This window comes from Montipora capricornis, chromosome 14 (assembly GCF_036669925.1).
Source record: "Montipora capricornis isolate CH-2021 chromosome 14, ASM3666992v2, whole genome shotgun sequence".
NCBI lineage: Eukaryota > Metazoa > Cnidaria > Anthozoa > Scleractinia > Acroporidae > Montipora > Montipora capricornis.
In genome coordinates this window covers 18,493,394-18,514,548 of record NC_090896.1, presented here as the reverse complement: position 1 = coordinate 18,514,548, position 21,155 = coordinate 18,493,394, and the positions used below count along the sequence as shown (strand labels likewise).

Below are 21,155 nucleotides of genomic sequence, written 5' to 3'. Positions count from 1 at the left end.
GACGTTAAACGTCGTCTCCTTACGTCAACAAAAACATGCGTCTAGTTTACAAACGAAAATTCCGATGGAAAATAAATTCTTCATACATGGTGTTTCTAAAACTCATACACGAATAAGCGACGATTTCTCGTCCACTTGGTGGAAAAATTCTTACAAAAACAATGTCCATTGTGCGTTGCTAAAATTTCTTGCCAACTTCAAACCTTTTGAAGTGGGAAATTTGAAACATACATTCTTTAAATATCCGCAAACATTGAAAACGAAACTTCATGCGCAATGAAAGGATGAATTTGTTCTCGACGCTCACACACGAACATTAACAGCAACAAATAATAATTACACAGAATAAAACTACAATTAACTTTATTCCAAAACATCCTTTCTACATAACAACAATATGATGATTATTTATAGCTACAGTCAGCAGTGCTGTTAGCGTCCACAATCTTAAGTTCGCACTCGATAAGGCATTAATTATCTGAAGCGTTTCATTCTTTGACCATCGGGTTAAAATTTGTGTTTAAAATTTTCAGAACGAGTCTCCAAAAGGAAACACAAACCAAGGATTATTATTACCGTATTTACCCGTGTATACGTCGATCCCATGTATAAGTCGACCCCCCATTTTTGATGGCAAAAAACGCAATTTCTTAATTTCTTTGTCAAATGTTTGTGGGACACTAATCTTGTATTCTTTGATATCTGGAAATGTGGATACACAAAAAAATCAGGGCCTCAAGCGCTTTTAAGCTATTAAAATAGTTTTGTTGTTCAGCAGCTGTTGTATATGCGGGCGTTTTGTCCTTGAGTTTCGAAAAAGTTCTCTGAAAATCGAACATGTAAACCTCAAACTCACCTGTTTTGTTGTTCAAGGATAAAGGGCTTTAGAGGATAAGCAAAATGCAACATCACAGAAGCAGGAGTCAATCTTTAAAAATAACTTGCGAACGATGCGAAAATGTGCAAGGTTTAATTGGTCCTTGACTTACAATTTCTCAAATGACAAACAAAACAAAACTCATAAACCAAACAATACGAAGTTTGCAAAAGCATTTAAATCTGCCAGGTTTGTATAAAGAATTAAAAACAATCATTACCAACCAGCATTTTCACGCAAACACGAGTGACGATGCTTGCACGCAAACACCAGGTATTGCGCCAGGTTACTAAGCCGTTGAATGATCGTGCTTTATTCGAAGAAACAGAAATGCCTTATAGAGCTTTCCGCCTTTGGAAAACGAAAATTTCCAGTGTCTATTTCATATTTGTGCTTGTGAGTATCTTCAACATTTAGAGTTGGACAAATCCTTTTTTATTTCAACTGGAATTGCTTACATTCGTTTTGAAGTCTTTTGTCATTCATTTTGAAGTCTTTTACAATGTACGTCGGCTTTTGTCCATTGCGTTTGTTATGCCCAAGGCAACATTATTATGTTAATTTTGAATAAATTACTTAGCTGGAACTTGGCTCAAAATCTTTGACCCGTGTATAAGTCGAGGGCGATTTTTGGAGCTTCTTTTGAGGCCATAAAAGGTCGACTTATACACGGGTAAATACGGTATCATGAAACGCGTAAATAATACGAGAACTTACTTTCCTTACAAAAGCGCTTGATTCACGGTTTGCCGATCGGCGAACGAAGCTTTGTAAACAATGAAATGTGCTCGGAAATTGCCACATTTTTACATACGAAGATACTGCAATTTATCATAGGCATATTTTCTTCGAAAATTGGCCTTTCACAAACACCTTCCACGGTTAAAATTTGAAACAAAAGGACAATTAAAATCGCGCGCGAGCGTCAAGCCACTGCACTTACAGATTTCTTACCATCGCGCGCGACGCGATTCGCGTAGCGCGCGACGCGATTCCTGTAGCGCGCGACGCGATTCGCTTCGCGCCCGAGGGTGGTAAGTTACTTTTGAGCGGTACTGTATACCCCTGTTAGTGTGGTGGCGTTATTTTGGGAAGAAACACTATTCAAATAGAAGAAACGACCCTGTTGTTGTATTTTGAATGATGTACCATTTGGTGCCTTGAAAGTTTTGACATCCTTATCTAGAGTTATGCTAGCCCCCTTATCAATAGCTGCGGGGACAGGAAAAAATATTTTGGTTGTGTGATGGGATGTAAAGAGCGTTGTTTAAGACCACATCCTGCAAAATACTGTTTATGTCAAAAAGCTTAACTTTTGCATTTCCCTTTCATAAAACCACAATTGCTCTACTCCCATCCACTAACTCAGTGAAATGAGTCCTAGGGTCAACTTTCCTATCAAAATCTACAAACTTAGACTTATGATTAATTATATGACTTGTAGCGCCAGTATCTAAAAGTAAATTTGGAGTTATCTCACCTCTACTCTCCTCATCCTTAATGGTAAAGATAAAGCTATGATTACTAGAGTCATTTTTCAATTTTTGTTCTTTATGTTGCAGTGTGACTTTTGCCGTGTCATAGTTCCCTCTTTGGCAATCCTTAGTATTGTGGGAGTTATTTCTGCATCTCTGGCACCACTTGTCTACGACCTTGTTTGAATAGCCCTTTTTGTCCATATTTTTAAGCACTTTCCCACAAACTTGTTTGGATTGTGGGTACCGTTTGTTGCGACCATAACGCCATCTGTATTTCCATCATTGTCTTTATGGCAGCACCGTTTGTTCTCCTAGTGGTTACAGAGAGCTACCTTGAAATAGTAAAATGTAATTTGCATTTCTCTTTGCATGACCACAAAACAAGCCTTTGAGCATCATAGCAACCAGCAGGCCTTCGCTTATAACCTCGCCAGCTGCTGGGGCTGACGTTTCACCTTCCTTTATTATAACTACTTTGTACAGCTTCTGGAGACACGTAACCAAGAAATTTCACCTCCCATAGCTTGTACTTGCTTTCATCTCCGTCAAACACAAGTGTTCTCCTGGGCCCATAACCTGTTACCTTTACTGATGTCGGCATTTTACAATAAGGGCATATGCATCGCGCACAAGTAGGAGTAACAACTGATTTTTATTGAATATGATGCTTTCTTTTATATGATCAAATAAAGACGGGTCTATTTACAGTTTCAATCAGGTTCACATATGTGGCAAAATACCACTGTACAAACTAAGGGTAATGTGTAAAATGTTCTTCAAAGTCAGAGAAAATGGTTGAAACACACCATAACGGTTTCTTATGTTACAGCAAACTCAGTGCGACCATTACAGTGTAGATGGTGACATAGTCACTAAGCATCTTCAGGGGTCGGGTGGCTTTCCCCTATCACCTTGGCACTGATTGCATCTGGATTGGACTCTGATCCCCTACTGGACTAGCCCTTAGTTCTGTCTCCAGATAGGGAAATATGTCCAGAAATGCATGCGTTGTTTAGCGGAATTTGGCGAATTGTCACCATGTTTGCCATTCACCTAAATTTGGCATCTCCACTGTTTTTGCCATTGCGTGCATTTCTGGACATAAGTGGACAGATAGCATGTCATTCTTGGCCAATACTGGCTAACGTGGTTTGCTATAGAACCTGTAGTCTGTGGCTTCTGAGGTTCTATGTTTGGAGTCACAAATCGCTTTACACCGTTGCATTGTGGGGTGACTTCAACTTATCTGGTATGGCTTTTTCTCATGGCATGGGGACAATTTATTATCCTTCCTCTTCTCAAGCAATACAATGTCTCCCTCTCGCATGTACATACATTTCTGCTGCTTGGTGCACCAACTTGCTTCTTTCCTACAACATCATGTCTACTTTGCTTATATTCCCCTGATCTGCCAAGTAGCAGGTTCAGCAGAACTCTTGCCAGTTGTTGTGTGAGAGGTGGTGCAGTGGGCAAGGATGAAGCTTTTCAACCCACATCTCAAGTCTCTCCCCTAAGCATGGGCAACTCTCATTGCTTTCAAAACGGAACAATTTTACTGTTCGACCTCCCCATTAGCACTCTGCCAGAGTGGTGTGGTCACTTTATGCTTGATGTCCATCTCACTCAGATACTCCCCCATTTCTTCAGACACTAAGTTTGGTCCCATCGTCTGTTTTCAAGGTACCAGGCACTCCATATCTCATTTTTATCTGAACACTTGATGGATGAAATTGCATCAACCCCCACCAATCTGCTGAAATAATCTACCAGACTGATTGAAACTTTATTAAAGTGTCTAAAAGAGCCTCCTACAATCACGGTCATAAGTCGTTGGAACACCCACCCCCTTTCCTCCATTCAATGTTGGATAGCACACTGATTGTAGCTTAGGTTAAAAACCTATGCTACATGTAATTAGGGGACACAAAATAAATAAATAAATATAAATTAAAATTAAATATTAATATAAGCATAAGTATATAAAAAATAAAATAATAAAAATAACATAATGGTACATATTTACAATATTTACAATATATTTAGAATATAACTATGAATTACGAATTACAAAGATGACAACACTTGCATCTGTTATCCATTAATGTAACTATATCTATAGTACGTATTTTGTTTTTGAAACATTTTAAGGTGTTTAATTCCCTCAATCATGATTCTGGGGATAATTTTCCCCAAAGCTTGGGCCCCAATGGCGAAGGGAGTGCTTGCCATATTTTACCGTGTTGTGCGGCCTGGCGGCAGAGAAATCAGACTGCCTTAAATTATACTTGGATCTATGATTAATAAAAATGTCACTGATATAGGGGGACATAGATTGTTCTTGACTTTGTACATCAAGACAAATGTCTTGTAGTCTTCTATTCAGTAAACTAGGCAGTTTTGCTCTTTTTAGAAGTTCAGGGTAGCTAGCATTGTTCCTAATAACAGCACACAGGCCCCTTTCTTGCAACCGCTCAGTTTTGCGCGAATCACTGGCTCTGCAAAAGTGCCACACTACGTGGCAATATGTAAGGTGTGGCAATATTGCTGTTTTAAAAGTACAAGTTTAGCATTTGTAGGAATCAAGTTTCTAAGTCTCATAAGGACGCCAATTTTCTGACTGGCTTTTTTACCAATCTTGTTAATGTGCTCTGAAAAATTCAGCTCAGAATCTATTGTGACACCTAAAAATTTGAGAGAACTAGTTGTGTTAATATCATGGGTTAATATTATGATTGTTTAATGATGGTCTATGCTTTCCATACTATTTATGTGTGGTGTTTGATTAAAGCCTTCATTACATAAAGTATAATAGTGAATAGACAATAGTAATCTTGGTGACTTGAGCAATAAAAGTGCCTTGACTTTGAGTTGGGGATGTTCGAATGCTGACTGATGGTGTGGCACAGCAGTCACACATCACTAGATATGGATTTTGCCTCTTCATTGGTGAATCATCTTTTGCCTGATTTGACACAATTGTATTCCCATATGACTTGAGGGATAATAGGGTGATTATCTAATGTGATGACAATGCCAGGCAGCTGCAAATTCCTTAACTCTCTTGGCACAAACTGTGGGGTATGTTTGTACCTCTTGTTGAACACTATATTTCATTGGCTGTATAGTGTCGTACTTCCTATTGTTTTCTGTGCTAAATCCATTCTTATCTTTGTTTGTTCTATTGTTCTTTTGGCCAATCCTGAAACCCGTTCAATGAGGTACGACACGACCCAAACTGTGGCCTGTTGCCACTGTAAAGTGTGTGTGCTATGTGACTTTATTTATTACTTGGGTATCAGGCAGCTGGTCTAGCTCAAAATAATTTGACCAGTAATCTACATTGATGAACCATTCTTTCTTGTCAAAAAAGGTGTCCGTTGTTTTCTCAACTGCAGCTAATATTCTTCTTATGGCATCTCTCGGGGAGTGCAAAGTGGTATGATACCTTAAAAATAAAAAAATATTTGCATTTCCCCACTCATTTTTATGACAGTCATAAGTAACAACACTCAGTAAGAGAAGTTGTTTGGCAATATGTTTGGCATCATTTGTTGCCACAGGAACATGACCATGCCTTAAACCACCTCATTTTTCAGCTTTCAAACCAACAGAAATAACTCTATAATAAAAACTAATATGACCCTAGAATTTTCAGGGCATATTCTTCATAAATATATTATGCAATTAATCTAAAAGGTGCCAAAGAAAGAATCGAAATTATTTAACTAAAATGTTGATTCCAAAGGTTAGCTTTGTATTTCTTTTAGGTTCATTGCACAAAATCATCTTGTGCACAGAAAGTTTCATGAAATTTATGTAAAGTACTTTTGAACTAGACATGTTGAGTTGCTTGCATTTTCATCGAAATTCATTTTGCTAGGAAAAGGCCTTTTAAATTAAGTTAACTGGCTCTCTTCAACTTCTGAGCAAAGAAAGTTTGTCAAAATGCACCAGCAGCATAGGTAACACCCTCTCCTTGCTTCCTCTTGTCTTCCTTTCTCTTTTTTCGTCATCTTAGGACCTTTCTCCTCGTTTTCCTTTCAGCGCATCCTTTGTATTCTGTGTCATGAATGCGATGTAAATGAAGGTGCTTGCTCAGTATGTATTCCTGGGTTGATTTTTAATGCTCTAAGCAAGCGCAAAACAGTTCTAGGTCCAGTGTTGAAGTGGTTGATGGCGTCAAACAACCCAAATTTTAGCATTTCCATTCCAACAAATACTTTCTTGTGTATTTGGTCCCAGATCATCCAATTGAGTGCTTCATTGTGATTTTTTTTTTCCATGAGTGCATTTGTTGGGAAGGGAATCCTTACTTTATCTTTGATGAACAGGTTCGACCTTAGCAATGATAGCAACAGGCAGTCCAGGACCATGCTTGAAGGTATTCCTGTCATACTGAAAGCCACACCAACTATGGAGGATCCAGTGGGACAGTGGATGTGAAAGTCAGGCCTTTCACTCGAGGCACAGTGGAAAAACCTTGCATGAATAGCCTTCTTCATACCATTTAAATCTCCACCATCAGAGCAAGTAACAATTACATAATAATTTTGCAGTTTGTCAACCATGGAATCAGTTAGCATGGATGTTGCTTAGTGCCAGCTGCTGGTGAAAATCGCCGCTTGAGAAAGGGGTGATCACCGGCTGAATTTTGGCCATCGATTGAAGTGACTGAGAAGATCGAAAATTATTATATACAAAGTTTAAAAGTCATTCATGTGGCAACAAAAAGAAAATTGAGTATCTGTTAGCATAAGGAATTATGACTAGAATTTAGAGTTTATTGATACTGGAAATGAAATAAAAGCATTGTTCTAAGTTCAGTGTGCATGTCTTCTCTTTCCCCATATTCGCCATCTTGAAGAATGCCCGGTGGTGCGAGACTGGAAGAACAGTGGTCCTCCTTCTTTTTGATTGGCAGCTCCCCTTAAAGCCTATGGAATTCCTGAATGGTGTCTCTGGCATCATCTGCAGAATGCCATTTTTTGTTGGTTCTTCGTCTCAAAGAAATATTATTTCTTTGCTTGAATCGCTGAAACCAGTTGTTGCTGGCTTTGAGTTTATCTGCCTGTTTCTTTCCATAGCATCTGTCGATTGTCTTGGACATTTTGCTCCCTTTCGCTCGCCTGAGCTTGAATTCTGCGAGAAGTTGTTTTACTGCAAGCAGGTATCTTTCGCTGTTTCTGGCCTTTTCACAAACCATCTTTCTCCTCAGCCTGGCCTCTCTCACCCCTCCTGCATTGGCTTTGCGTTTGTTGTGTGCTACTTCTGCAAGCATTTTGTCCCTGGCCTTATTCCACTTGAATCTAGAAGATCAAGAGAGCTTTTTAAACTCTATCATGTCAGATTTGCAGTTACAACCTCCATGTCGGCTTTCGCCTTTAGTAGTGTGTGAACTGTCATCTCGGGCAATTCTTCCCTCAATTTCTTGAACATCATCTTTGATCAGAGCCTTCTTGAACACTGTCGTGCCCTGCATTCAGGATGCTTGAACTTCATGTACTGATCCAGATACTGCTTCCCAAAGAAAGATTGACTGCAAATACCATATCGAATAGAATCATACTTTAGCTTGACAGCCTTAGGCAGTGTTTCTGTGATGTCGTATAGGTCTTCACATCTCAGTTCAACTTTTTTCTGGAAACCACAGTCGAATAGAGTTCGATTCATTTTGCTAGACATACACAAACCCGCTTGGAACAGAAATTTGCAGCGATCAGAAAATAAAATCAAGGTGCGACAATCCAGTCATCACCACGTGCCAGCGGCCTTCCAAGTGACACAAAGAACGCCTTGCAGAAATTATCACAGGGTGCTTGCTTTTTCGTCTGGTAAAATCTAATAGCTTTCGTGTGCTAGATCGATATTTATTTCTCAAAAACCAACCACGAGCAAGCTAGAGCAATGCTCTTCTGGCCAACTGTCTCAGAATACAGACAATTTACGTCACAAAGTGTCCCCCAAATGCTGGTCTTTAAGTAAACATTAACTGCTACAGTTACCCAAAGCTAAAAATAAGGCTACCCTTTACCCTTACCTTATTGTTGAAAATAGGTAGCAAATGCTTAGACTTAAAGGGATACTTTGTGTTGGATCTAATTAGGGTCAAACCTGGACATAAGTGCTCGTATGATGCCATCCCTGTCACCAGCAGAGTAAAACAAGGCTGCATAGTGGCCCCGTCACTGTTCAGCATGATGTTCTCGGCCATGCTGATAGACGCATTCAGAAGAAAGACATGTCAGACAGAAAATTGTACAACTCCAGGCAACTGCAAGCCGTCACCAAAGTGAAGGAGACAGTGATCAGAGACTTCCTCTTCACCGTTGACTGTGCAGCTGCAGATGGACAAATTCTCCACTGACTGCGACAGCTTTGGACTCACCATCAGTATCAAGATGACTGAGGTGATGTTTCAGCCTATCCCTGGAAACCAATATCAACAGCCTTCCATCACTGTCAAAGGACAGATCCTGAAGTCACTCAAAAACTTTATCTGCCTAGGCAGCACTCTATCACATGTGGCCAACACTGATGCAGAGATCAACGACAGGATCTCAAAAGCGATCAGCGCATTTGGGTGACTTAGAGCGACAGTCTGGGATACGAGAGGAATTTGCCTGGAAACTAAACTCAAAGTCTACAGAGCTGTCATCCTCACTATCCTACTGTACAGCTGCGAAACATGGACCGCCTACAAAATGCCATGAAAAACAAATGTACTATTTCAATCTCCAGTGCTATCGAAACCTCCTTAACATCTGTTGGCAAGACAAAGTCCCTGACACCGAAGTTCTTCAGGGTGCGGAAGTCTCCAGCGCAGGCACGTCGCAGACATGGCAAACAACCACATCCCCAAACAGCTGTTCTACAGGGAGCTCTGCCAAGGCAAGCGCACAGTTGGTGCACAGAGAAAGAGGTTTAAGGACACTTTCAAGGACTTCTCAATTGACGTTGATGAGTGGGAGTCCCTCGCCTCATACCGTCCCATCTGGCATGGGCTCATCTACAACGGAGATCAGCAGAGAGCAACAGGAACAGAGCAGCCAAAGAAAAGTGAAAGGACAGAGTGGCCTCTTCACAGACCCACCAACCTATCTACATGTGCAACACCTGGGGACGCCGGTTCTATGCCCGGATCGGCCTCATCATCCACCGCTGGACACACAAATGGACTCAGCAAGCTCCCCTATGTCATGGTCATCTTCGACTATGAAGGATGATAAAAACAACAACAGATCCTTGGCATTTCATGTGATGCTATAAAGTACTTTGAAGGGCAACAAGTTACAGTTTGCTCCAAAATCAAGGTGAAAAGTCACCTACAGTACCGCTCAGATATACGTTAACTGCGCAGACGCGTTTTATACGCATACACGCGTATGATTATACGCACATATGCGTATAGTTATGCGCACATACGTGTATGGTTATACGCACATACGCGTATGGTTATATGCACATACGCGCATAGTTATACGCACATACGCGTATATTTATACGCGTATATACGCATAAACATGCCCGTCTGATGTGTCTTTGTTATTCACGACGAAAAATTTTCTTTGTGTTTCATTGAGAGTCTAATAAAGCTAATGGAGATCATGTTACAAACACGCACATCGCATCGAAATGTTTATTGTCTGAATTTAGTGTTCTTAGCTTAAGATCGATCTCATCGAAAAAATTATATCTCCGGTTATATCTGACCCAGATCATTTATTCAAACGGTAAAATGCGGCTTGATGAAAAAATGTTTATCAAAGTTTCAATGGTGCGCCGCTTCAAGGAAAAGTCCTGTGTTTCGGCAGTCGCGTCGGCAAGTCGCTTGCGAGATGTTTGTATAAAGTGTTCCGAAGACCTTGTCAAAAAAATTATATCTCTGGTTATATTTGACACAGATCGTTCATTCAAACAGTAAAATGCTTTTTATTTAACCAAATAATTGTTTATCAAAGTTTCTATTGCGCGTTGCTCACGCTTAGTTAGTTTTTACTTCAATGAAAAGTTCTGTGTTTCAGCAGCCGCGTCGGCAAGTCGCTTGCGAGGTGTTTGTCTAAAGTGTTCCGAAGACCTTGTCGAAAAAATTATATCTCCGGTTATACTTGACACAGATCATTTATTCAAACAGTAATTTTTTTTTTTAAGCAAATAATTATTTCAAGGTTTCATCTGCAAAGCAAATCTTTACAAGCTTAAATAAAAAGTTAGTCGAATTATTAACACGTGGTTTCGCATGGTCACAATCATTGAGTAAACAGCCGAGTTTAGCGCGAAACCGCAAATCAGACGCCAGCGATGAGAGGCAGCTGTATTCGCAGGCTACAAAGTTGGCGGAGAAATTGTTGTCATAGGCGGCGTTGCTGTGTTGAGATTTAGTTATCGTGACCATCGATTTTTGAAACTTTTAACTAAACTAGAGGCGAGTCAAATTCATCAAAATTTGGATACGCGTCAGTCCTGAGTCAGAACAACACGTAGTCGTGACAGGTAACGCAACACGTTTAAAATGCCCTGGTAGAACTTCTTTTACGTGTATGTATAATGAATGGAAAAGTTTATGAGAAAAAAACTTGTTTATCGATGGTGCAAGCCATAAAAGAAACATCCTGTGTGGGTTCGTATTCAGAACGCTGTTCACAAACGGCCTTCTTTGTTGATTCTGCTGAAATACGACGCACCGGTATTAAATTTATTTTGAACACATTCCAAAGCAGTTGCGATGGATGTAGTGTTGGTAAGTGATGAAGAACATCTCGTCTGCTCATGAAAGTTCCGTTTGAAAAGGATAACCCGTTTATATCAATAAGCTTATGCTTTCTATCTAACTCGTGTACACTTGCAACAGCGTATCGGGAGAAGTCTTCATGAGTTCGTGGTCGTGTAGTTTTTAGTGCTGTCAAGCTATTCTTTAGAACAATAACCCGCTAACAATAGAAAGACAATAAGCCAGCTCATGCATACTAATGACAGACGCGTATATGCGTTTGTGCTTATATACGCATTTTTATACGCACATATGCGTATACATATACGCACATATGCGTATACTTATACGCACATACGCGTATACTTATACGCACATACGCGTATATTTATACGCACGTACGCGTATACTTATACGCACATACGCGTAAATTTATACGCGTATTATGCGCGTTTTTTGGTTAACGTATATCTGAGCGGTACTGTACTTGAGTCGTTTAGTGCCACAGTTGTACCTGTTTAAGTCATGACTTGCCATTATATTCAAAAGCAGTGATATGGCGAGTAGTTGCATCAATTGTGTAATCTTAAAACAAAATTAGTTTAAATCATGAATGTGATGCAGATTCTGATGCACTCCTGACCTCTTGGTTGGTCTGTAGCCCCCTTTGCACTACACTAAGAAAATATGTTAGCAATTGATGTGTAATATATTAGCATTTTCCCAACAATGTTTGATATACGTTTAATTAATGTAAGTTATAGTTAGCATGTATTTCTTTTATACCTTCATTGTTAATGTTCTTGAAAGAAAAAAGTTAAATAACTAAGACAATGTTCTTTGAACTGTCTTTAATTTTGGTTTGATTATACTATCAGTGGAGCTTGATTTTTGCCAATAACCTCACACCACGTCACCCCTTGTGATTGTGGAATATTAAATATTTGGCAACCTCCTTGTCTGTTATACCTCTAGGTTGAATATTAGTGTGTGATCGTGGTGACTTCCACCAAGTGTTTTCTGATAAGGGGGCAACACATCCATCATAGATGTGCTTGCTGGATTAAATGTGGGTTAGCATTTTTGATTGTTTTGGGATGTTCTTTGACATAGGAGGAGGAGGAGGAAAGTTGGTTTGTTTGTGGATGTACTGTATATTAAGAAGGTTGCTTCTTTATCCACCATGATGTGTGTTGTTACAGCACTGTTTGTTTTTGCATGAGTAATTATTTCATGGTCTTTTAGTTGGTGATGCCCTATGTGTTGCCTAGTGCTTTGATTCTTGGTAGTGGGATGAATTTGCATTTGTCGAAAGTAAAAGGTGCATTTATCTTTCTACAGTAGCACATACTGTAGAACTAGAATTGCACATTTTACTTTTACCTAAACCCTTTGAATGAGATTGTCTGTGTTTCTCCAGACACAAACTGATTTTTGAGTCTATGTTATCCAGGGTGCTTTTGCTGATAGTGCATTATATCCGGTTTACTTTTGGGACAATGAGTTTGTACGTCAGTTTGTGGTAGAAATTAGGTCTGTGATCCTTCATTATCCGTTTGTCATTTTGTTAGTGACTTCGGGGTTTCCCTTTTTTAACATTTTGTAATGTTCACATGAAGTAGTGTTATATAGTCTTTTTGCTCACTGTGTATAACGAAAACAAAAAAAATTCTGTATTACCTCGGAAGAACAATTTCCTAAAGGGGATGATGTAGGATCAAAATTCCCTAATTGCAGCCGACCGTTTTGGTAAATGAACAGACAAGGGTGAAAGTGTTCACATGTTCAACCTGAACTAAATACAGTTTTACATGCATGTTGTATGGAATATAATTAACAGCTGAGTATTCATACAAGAGGTATGGTTGCCTTGCATTGATAGTAACTTTTACATTTTTTTCAAATAGGTGGTAAAGATATTGCACTAGGAAACTATGGTCCTGCATGGAGATTTCATCGTAGGCTGTTCATCACTGCAGTGCGCCAATATCTCTCTAACCAGCATCTTCTGGAGGAGATGATCTCAAAGCAAGCCACCATGCTACTGCAATATTTTGAGGGACAAAATGGAAGAGATTTTGACCCTGGACGGATTCTCATGCAAAGTGTTGCAAATGTCATTTGCCATATCTCCTTTGGAGACCATTTTGATTCATCTCACCCAGATTTTGATGAGCTCTTGCACTTGAATAATATGTCCTTTACGGATACAGAACTGGCTTCACGGGTTTTTATTTTAGATTTATTTCCGTTGACAAAGTACTTGCCTTTTAAGGCCTACCAAACAACAAAGACAATGGCGGACCGAATTTTTGAAATCCTTGGCAAGGAACTCGCGATTCAACAGAAGAATTTTGATCCAACTGCAGAGGTTAAGAGTCTAATCCAAATGTTGATAAAGGAAAGGAATGCTGCTGAGTGTGAGATTGGAGAGCATGAAAAATCAGCTCTTCTCTCCGATGAGTATGTTTTGAACACTTTAGGGGACATGTTCAGTGCTGGGTATGAGACTACTAGCACAACCTTGCGTTGGGTGATTGCATACCTGGTCAATAACCCTGAATGCCAAACTGAGATACAGGACCAGATAGATAAAGTAGTTGGAAGGGGCAGAATACCCAGGATGGATGACAACCTTGATCTGCCATTGATTAAGGCCACAGTGTTGGAAGCTCTGCGCCTTGGAAACATTGCTGAGACTGCTATTCCTCATTATACTTTGAAGGACACTTCACTTGGAAAATACCGTGTTCCCAAAGACACTGTGGTGATCACTAATTTGCAATGTGTTCATTTGGATCCAAACTGCTGGGAAAATCCAAACATTTTTAACCCTCACCGTCATATTGATTCAGGTGGCAATCTCATTACCAACTCTGGCAATTTTCTGCCCTTCTCAGCTGGACGTCGAGTTTGTGCTGGTGAAGCCTTAGCAAAGGTAAGCATAACAAGAATGCCTTTACACAGTTCATAATGTTACCTGAATTAATTAAGGTTTCTTGAATTGTAGGTTGAGCTGTTCCTTTTTGTGTCTTGGATGGTGCACAAGTTCACATTTTTGCCATCAGTGGATGGAAGCCTCCCAGATCTTAAAGGAATTTCTGGCTTTACTCGCTTTCCAGCTCCTTACAAGATCCGTGTTTTAAAACGCTGGTAATGTTGTGCAAACAATTGGAAACTCCTCAAAAGAAAAAGGGTTAAGAATGCTATATATTTGGTTGGGAAAAACTTTGTAATGTGGAAAGCTATGTAAAAGTGTGAACTGGGTGAACATTTGGTGAAAGTAACTAATAAGCTTGTGGAGGCACCACACATCTTCCTGTATCCCCTTTTCTGCAGTCCTTTCTGCATCCCTTTCTTGGAAATGAATGAAGGGGTAGTTTCTAAAGAAACTGTGGTGCTGCGTCGGTGGGGAAGTAGTGTACAAAAATTTGGTTTATCAACGGAGTTGATAATGTAAATTGACCACCGTACAGAGATTCTAAAAGCTGACGTTTCGCTTGACGCTTTCTGACGCTTTCTTGGAAAGACGTGTTTTACGTTATTTCTTACATGACTAGCACAGTTTCTTCAGAATACGATGACCAGTAAAGTAAAGTAAAGTAAAGTAACTTTATTTAACGTTGAAAGCGTAGGGAGTGGTTGCCCAGTCTCCCAAGCCTGGGGCTCATGTATGAAATGCTCGACAAATAACAAATTAAAGCAAGCAAATCAAATGTCAAATGTTGGTTTTTGAGGAGAGAGGAAAACCGGAGTATCTGGAGGAAAACCTCTCGGAGCAGAGAAGAGAACCAACAAACTCAACCTTCATTTTGAATCTAGTCCGAGAACTGAACCATGGCACATTTGTGGAGGGCGAGTGCTCTCTCCACTATGCCAACCCTGCTCCCCAGCAAATGAACATGGCGTTATGACTTGACTTTGCTAGTCTAAAAGGTCTCTTTGATAGTCAAACTAGGTTTTCTCTACTCTATTATTCCTATACTGTATTATTTTTATATCAGCAAATGATGTAGATTACAATGAAGTAGATTGGCAAATCAAGGAAGAAAGGGAACTGCTGTCTGTGAGCATTATAGTCCTTCAGTCAAAATTGACACCACAGAAGTTGCACATAACCTCATCCCAGGTAAATACGACACTGTACTGGAAGCCATGCTTTCTGCAAACAAGACAGTGGGTGCAATTGTTTAAAAGCAAACGGAAATGGCACACACGACTGACAGACATCTGACAGCTTCCAAACTAATCTACAGTGTATGCAGGGGTGTCATTTAGTTTTGGGGCAGATCTAATACTCGAGATTTTACCCGAAACATGTAAATACATGGCCGTAGGCCATGTTAACAAAGGCGCAAAGTGCCAGAGCCCCAAGGGGAGTCTGGGGGCCTGCTCCCCAAAAAAATTTTATAATAAAATTAGACCCTCTGAAATGCACTTTCCTGCATTCTGAGATGCAAATTTTTTCTTTTGTCAATCAAAAAGTAATGAAAATAACACAGGGCAATGTTAAGAAAATAGTGAAGTACACAAAGTTTTAAGTGTGTCATCTGTAAGTTGACGAGTGGTCATTTTTGCTGTATTCTGTATTCACGGGTGTGAATTAATACGTTCTTCTTATAACTGATACATTTATAGTATTTACAGAAATGAATAAATTTGTTAACTTCTTCCGCAGTTTAATATAAAATTGTTACATGTGCATAAATTGGCAACTGAGTGTGATCATGAATGTGACTCAAGATGACAAATAGTCTCACTTCATAATCAGAACAGTCATCTGATGGGGTAGTCTGCCAGCCAGTGTGAAATACATTGCATTTTCTTCCATACAATGTCTTTTTGTGAATTCTTATCAAAAACATACCCCTTAGCAATAATCTGAGTGATGACAGTCCGTAATTGTTGGGCATCAGAAATTACAGGGGGAGGGGCAGGGACACATTTCATGATGTCACAGAAGTAGCAAGTAATCAACATAAACAATTTCTTTTCTTGTTTTGATTCGAATTCTCATCTAAAACATACCCCTTATCAGTCTTTTCAATTATCTGAGTGATGACAGCCCGTTACTGTTGGCCATCAGGAATTACCCCGGGGGGGGGGGGGGGTGACATATTTCACAATGTCATAAAAGAAGCAAGTAATAAACATATAAAATTTTGATGACGTCACAGTACTTGCATGTTGACTTGGGTTGTAGATTCCTGTTGACCTCCTTTTGCCAAAGTAAATAAAATAGTACTTCAATTTGAGTCATCAGTCGATAGCACCGTTCCTTGATTCTGACGTTATTCTTGAAGACGTCTGCATCTCATAAGACTTAACAGTTAATCGGTGACCTCTCCTGGTATAGCTATCATCTTGGTAAGTTCGTTGAGACATTCATCTCCACAATTGCATTTAAAAAACAGAGTGCACGGCAATTTGCTGCAGTTGCAGTTGCACCTCTTGTTTCTGAATGCTGAGGCGCCTTCATAGTTGCACTTGATCAGGGTCATGATTTCATCTGGTGCCAATGTAACACTGTCTGGCACAGTTGTTGGAGGCAACGTCTTGGAAGGTTCATGTCTCGCATTTCCATATTCCACTGGATCAAGAGCAGGTGGATGGAGGGACAGTGCTGCTTTCCAAGTGCCCGTCTGAAGGTGGGACCTCTCCATGTTGTCTACAAAAGCTTCTGTAGTAGGCGGCAGTGGTTGTATCTTAGAGGTTAAAGTGTCTGTATTTCCAAACTTTCTTGTCCAGATCTTGTATCTAATATCGGACATTGTCTCCTCGCCTACTCATTTGTCGAAAAAAGAACCAATAAACTTTGTTGCCTGGTGAACAATGTCATATAGCGGCGCATCTAGGCAACCAAACAGCAACAAGGAGATTCTTCAAGACAAATAATGAAAGAGGAGCAGGATAAACACATCTGTGTCATCTGCGAGAACCACTGTAGCACCAGAAGACTCCTTTGCACACATGATAGCTTGTTGAGCAATGATGTTATCTGCCTCTTTGTGAGATGTAGCAACATCTACCCTTGCAATGAAAATGCCTTTGTGGATCTCAGTTCGGACATTGTCGCTGCCTGTGATAACCAGCTTGTTCCTGGTAGTATGTTGATCATGGAATTCCTCATCGTTGATAATGGTGCTGCAAATGATGAAGATCAACTGCTTCTTGTTAGAAGAAACGGTTAGCACAGCCTTCTGTGAGGGAAGAGGCGTGTTCTCTGTGAGCTGATACACCCTGCTTGCCTCACATGTTCTTGCGTCTCTTGTTACACTCTCGGTGCTTTACTCGCGATATCTGTCGAAGATCAAGTAAACATCTGAATCAAGTGGTTTCTTCAATAAGAAACCCTTGGAATTCTCCACAAAGTCGGTGATGACACCTTTAGCTGGCCTATGGACAACCCACAGGACCCAGTGGCCAGTCAACTTCTCGCTCAGCTCGTACGTATAACATCATGACGAAGACAGGCTTGATGAACTAGTCGACCCACAGCTTGGATGTGTTGCTTGGGTTTGTGGCATGGTCAAGGCGTGTTAACAGTTCTTCCATTGTACTGATGCTGCCATTGCTCATGGTGCTTCTCAGCAACTCTTCAAGAACTAGCCTCATTGACCTGATATTCTGTGGGAATTTTCTTACTAGATAGCATTTTTGTTACTCCAGCAAAGGTTGACTCCAGAACCTCTGAGAGGCCAGATCCTTGCATCAGGGTGCCAACTGCGCCAGGGAAGCTCATCAATGTGTGCATCCCTCCAAGACAATTGACAACATCTGAGAACTCCCTTGGATATGCCCACTGCACTTTGATGGCAACTTTAAATAGTTGTTGGTTGCTTGTGAAAATGGCATTCTTCTGGCCTCGTTCTTTGGTTAGTCACTTTGCCTCGTGAAGAGCCGTCATTATTGTGTGTTACGAAAAATAGCATTGCGTGTCTAGCGTGACTTTCTAGACGCTTCGCGAGAGTTCGTAGTTTGTTTATTTTTAGGTTCATGCGTTTCTAAATCGGTGTGTTTTGTAATCTTTCTATAATTAGAGTGATTACTATTTTAGAAAGTTCTAGAAGCTTATTGTGAGAGTATATAAGTAGACGAGTCCTAGCGAAGTTTTTTCTAACTAGTTTTTCACAAGCGAAGAGAGTTGGCGTTAGCTGTGTTTAGTCAAGTGTGACAGAATTAAAGCAGTGTTTAATCAAGTTGGCGGAGGCCGTGTAAGTTCATTGAGTACGTGTTGTTCAGAGTTTACTTCGTGTAAACTACGTTCACTTTGGAATAAACCTTCTTGTTGTTGCTCCGACAACCCTGCGTTCAGTTTAGTTTGTAAACTACCTTTCCTCAAAACATTCGAACTCGTAACATTGGGGGCCTGTCCGGGAGAGGAATTCATTTGTTTGCCGACTACAGAAACCAGGAAAGGATCACAACTTGGAAGGAAGTAGCTGCGCCTTGGAAAAAAGTTGTAGCGAGTGAAAGAGCCGTGGAACTTTTGTCCTTTGAAAATGGACAAATTGATTCAGCTTGGCGAAAAGTTTGGTCCGGAAGGAGAAAAGCTGCTTGAATTTGTGCGGGGAAAAGAAGAAAAAGAGGAGAAACGTAGGCAGCTTGAAGAAGAGAAAAAAGAAAGACAGAGACGCGAAGAAGAAGAGAAAGAAGAGAGACGCAGACAACAGGATGAAGAAAGGGAAGCGAGACGTCAGGAAAGAAAAATTAGGAAGTTACAACAGGAAGCTGACCTCATGAGACAGAAGGAAACACTGAGGTTGCCAAGAGAGAACATGAGTTAGAACTTGCGAGAATAGCAGCAATGAATGGTGATGCTCGTACTGCAGAAAGAGGTGACAGATAGGATCGGGCTAAGGCACCTAAACTCCCCTCATTCGTTGATGGCAAAGACGATTTGGACGCGTATTTGCAGTGGTTCGAGAGATTTGCCGAGACAGCTAAGTGGAAAAAAGGTGGATGGGCATGGAAGCTCAGTGCTCTGTTGTCTGGACGAGCACTAGAAGTGTATTCACGTCTATCAGAGGACGCAGCTAAGGATTATGACAGGGTAAAGATTGCGTTAATGAAGAGATATGACCTTACCGACGACCGCTATTGTCGAAAATTTAAAGCATCCAAACCAGAAGTTGACGAAAGTCCGGAGCAGTTTATTGTGCGATTGGACAGATACCTGTTACAGTGGCTAGAGCTTTCGAATACTGCGCGATCCTTTGATGGTCTTAAGGACTTGATCGTGAAAGAACAATTTATTGACTCTTGCCCTAAGGATTGGCAATTCACCTGCGAGAAAGGGCACCTGAGACTCTAGCAAAGATTGCGAAGATCGCTGACTAGTACTTGGAGGCTCATGGTAAACATTTGTTCAGCTCAGCGATCAGAAAGCCAACAGTACAGCCTGAGAGGGTCGAAGCCAAGAACATGCAGATTAATCCACCAGCTCTGCATTGCTTTAAGTGCAACACCCGAGGTCATAAAGCCGTCAACTGCCCAACCCAAGCAAAGAAGTGTTTTATGTGTGGCAAGCAGGGGCATGAAGCTAGAAACTGTCGATCAGGTGGACGCAGACCAGGAGGACAAAGTAAGGATGGTAACCCTGTGCAGCGTGGTCAAGTGAGTGCCAGTTGTCTAGTTCAGCCACCTGAGGTTAAACCTACTGATGAAGAAGTTAAGGCCTGTATTAAAGATGATAAGCTACTGTTAGCCTGTGGTAAGAAGATTCCATTGTTGAGTAGTGCTTGTGTTGAACCGTTGACTGGAGTGAGAAGTAAAATGCCTGTCGTGAAAGGTGGAGTTGGAGAGAAGCCTGTTGATGTCCTGAGAGATACTGGTTGTAGTGGAATTGTAGTAAAGAGGGACCTTGTGTCTGAGGATCAGTTTACTGGTGAATTTCATGTTATGCTGCTCATTGACAATACGGCAAGGAAAGTTCCCATCGCAAAGATTGATGTTGATACACCTTATCTCAAGGGCCAAGTGGAAGCGCAATGTCTTCCCGATGCTGTTTATGATTTAATTATTGGTAATGTACCAGGCGCAAGAGCCGCTGACGACCCAGACCCAAGGTGGCAAGTTCCTGTGCAAAAAGCTTGTGCTGTAACCACAAGAAGTCAATCTGAGAAAGCTGGAGAACATATTCCGTTTAAGGTACCGGGTACCAAAGAAAGTCCCATAGTTGATAGAGAAAAGCCTGAAGTAAAGAACAGCTATGAGTATGTGTTTGAGCTACGCGAGAAGCTTGAAGATACCCTCAAGCTAGCGCACACCGAGCTTCAGAGAGCCCAGAACAAAGGCAAGCATTATTACGACCGAAAGACTAAAGTCAGGAAGTTTGTACCTGGTGATAAAGTGACTCAAGGTGACAAATAGTCACACTTCATAATCAGAACAGTCATCTGATGGGGTAGTCTGCCAGCCAGTGTGAAATACATTGCATTTTCTTCCATACAATGTCTTTTTGTGAATTCTTATCAAAAACATACCCCTTAGCAATAATCTGAGTGATGACAGTCCGTAATTGTTGGGCATCAGGAATGACAGGGAGGAGGGGAGGGCACACATTTCATGATGTCACAGAAGTAGCAAGTAATCAACATAAACAATTTCTTTTCTTGTTTTGATTCGAATTCTCATCTAAAACATACCCCTTATCAGTCTTTTCAATTATCTGAGTGATGACAGCCCGTTACTGTTGGCCATCAGGAATTACCCCGGGGGGGGGGGGGGGTGACATATTTCACAATGTCATAAAAGTAGCAAGTAATAAACATATAAAATTTTGATGACGTCACAGTACTTGCATGTTGACTTGGGTTGTAGATTCCTGTTGACCTCCTTTTGCCAAAGTAAATAAAATAGTACTTCAATTTGAGTCATCAGTCGATAGCACCGTTCCTTGATTCTGACGTTATTCTTGAAGACGTCTGCATCTCATAAGACTTAACAGTTAATCGGTGACCTCTCCTGGTATAGCTATCATCTTGGTAAGTTCGTTGAGACATTCATCTCCACAATTGCATTTAAAAAACAGAGTGCACGGCAATTTGCTGCAGTTGCAGTTGCACCTCTTGTTTCTGAATGCTGAGGCGCC

General features: G+C 40.6%; 1 protein-coding gene across 1 annotated transcript in view; it reads left to right on the top strand.

Annotated features, from left to right (window-relative positions):
• LOC138033165 (steroid 17-alpha-hydroxylase/17,20 lyase-like) overlaps window positions 1-15,773 on the top strand; it is a 43,462-nt gene extending 27,689 nt beyond the window's left edge. The window contains exons 3-4 of the mRNA XM_068880925.1: window positions 12,970-14,000; window positions 14,073-15,773. Coding sequence (XP_068737026.1) covers window positions 12,970-14,000; window positions 14,073-14,219 — 1,178 coding nt within the window. The 3' untranslated portion in view covers window positions 14,220-15,773. The remainder of the gene's footprint in view (window positions 1-12,969; window positions 14,001-14,072) is intronic.
• The last annotated feature ends 5,382 nt before the right edge of the window (window positions 15,774-21,155 follow it).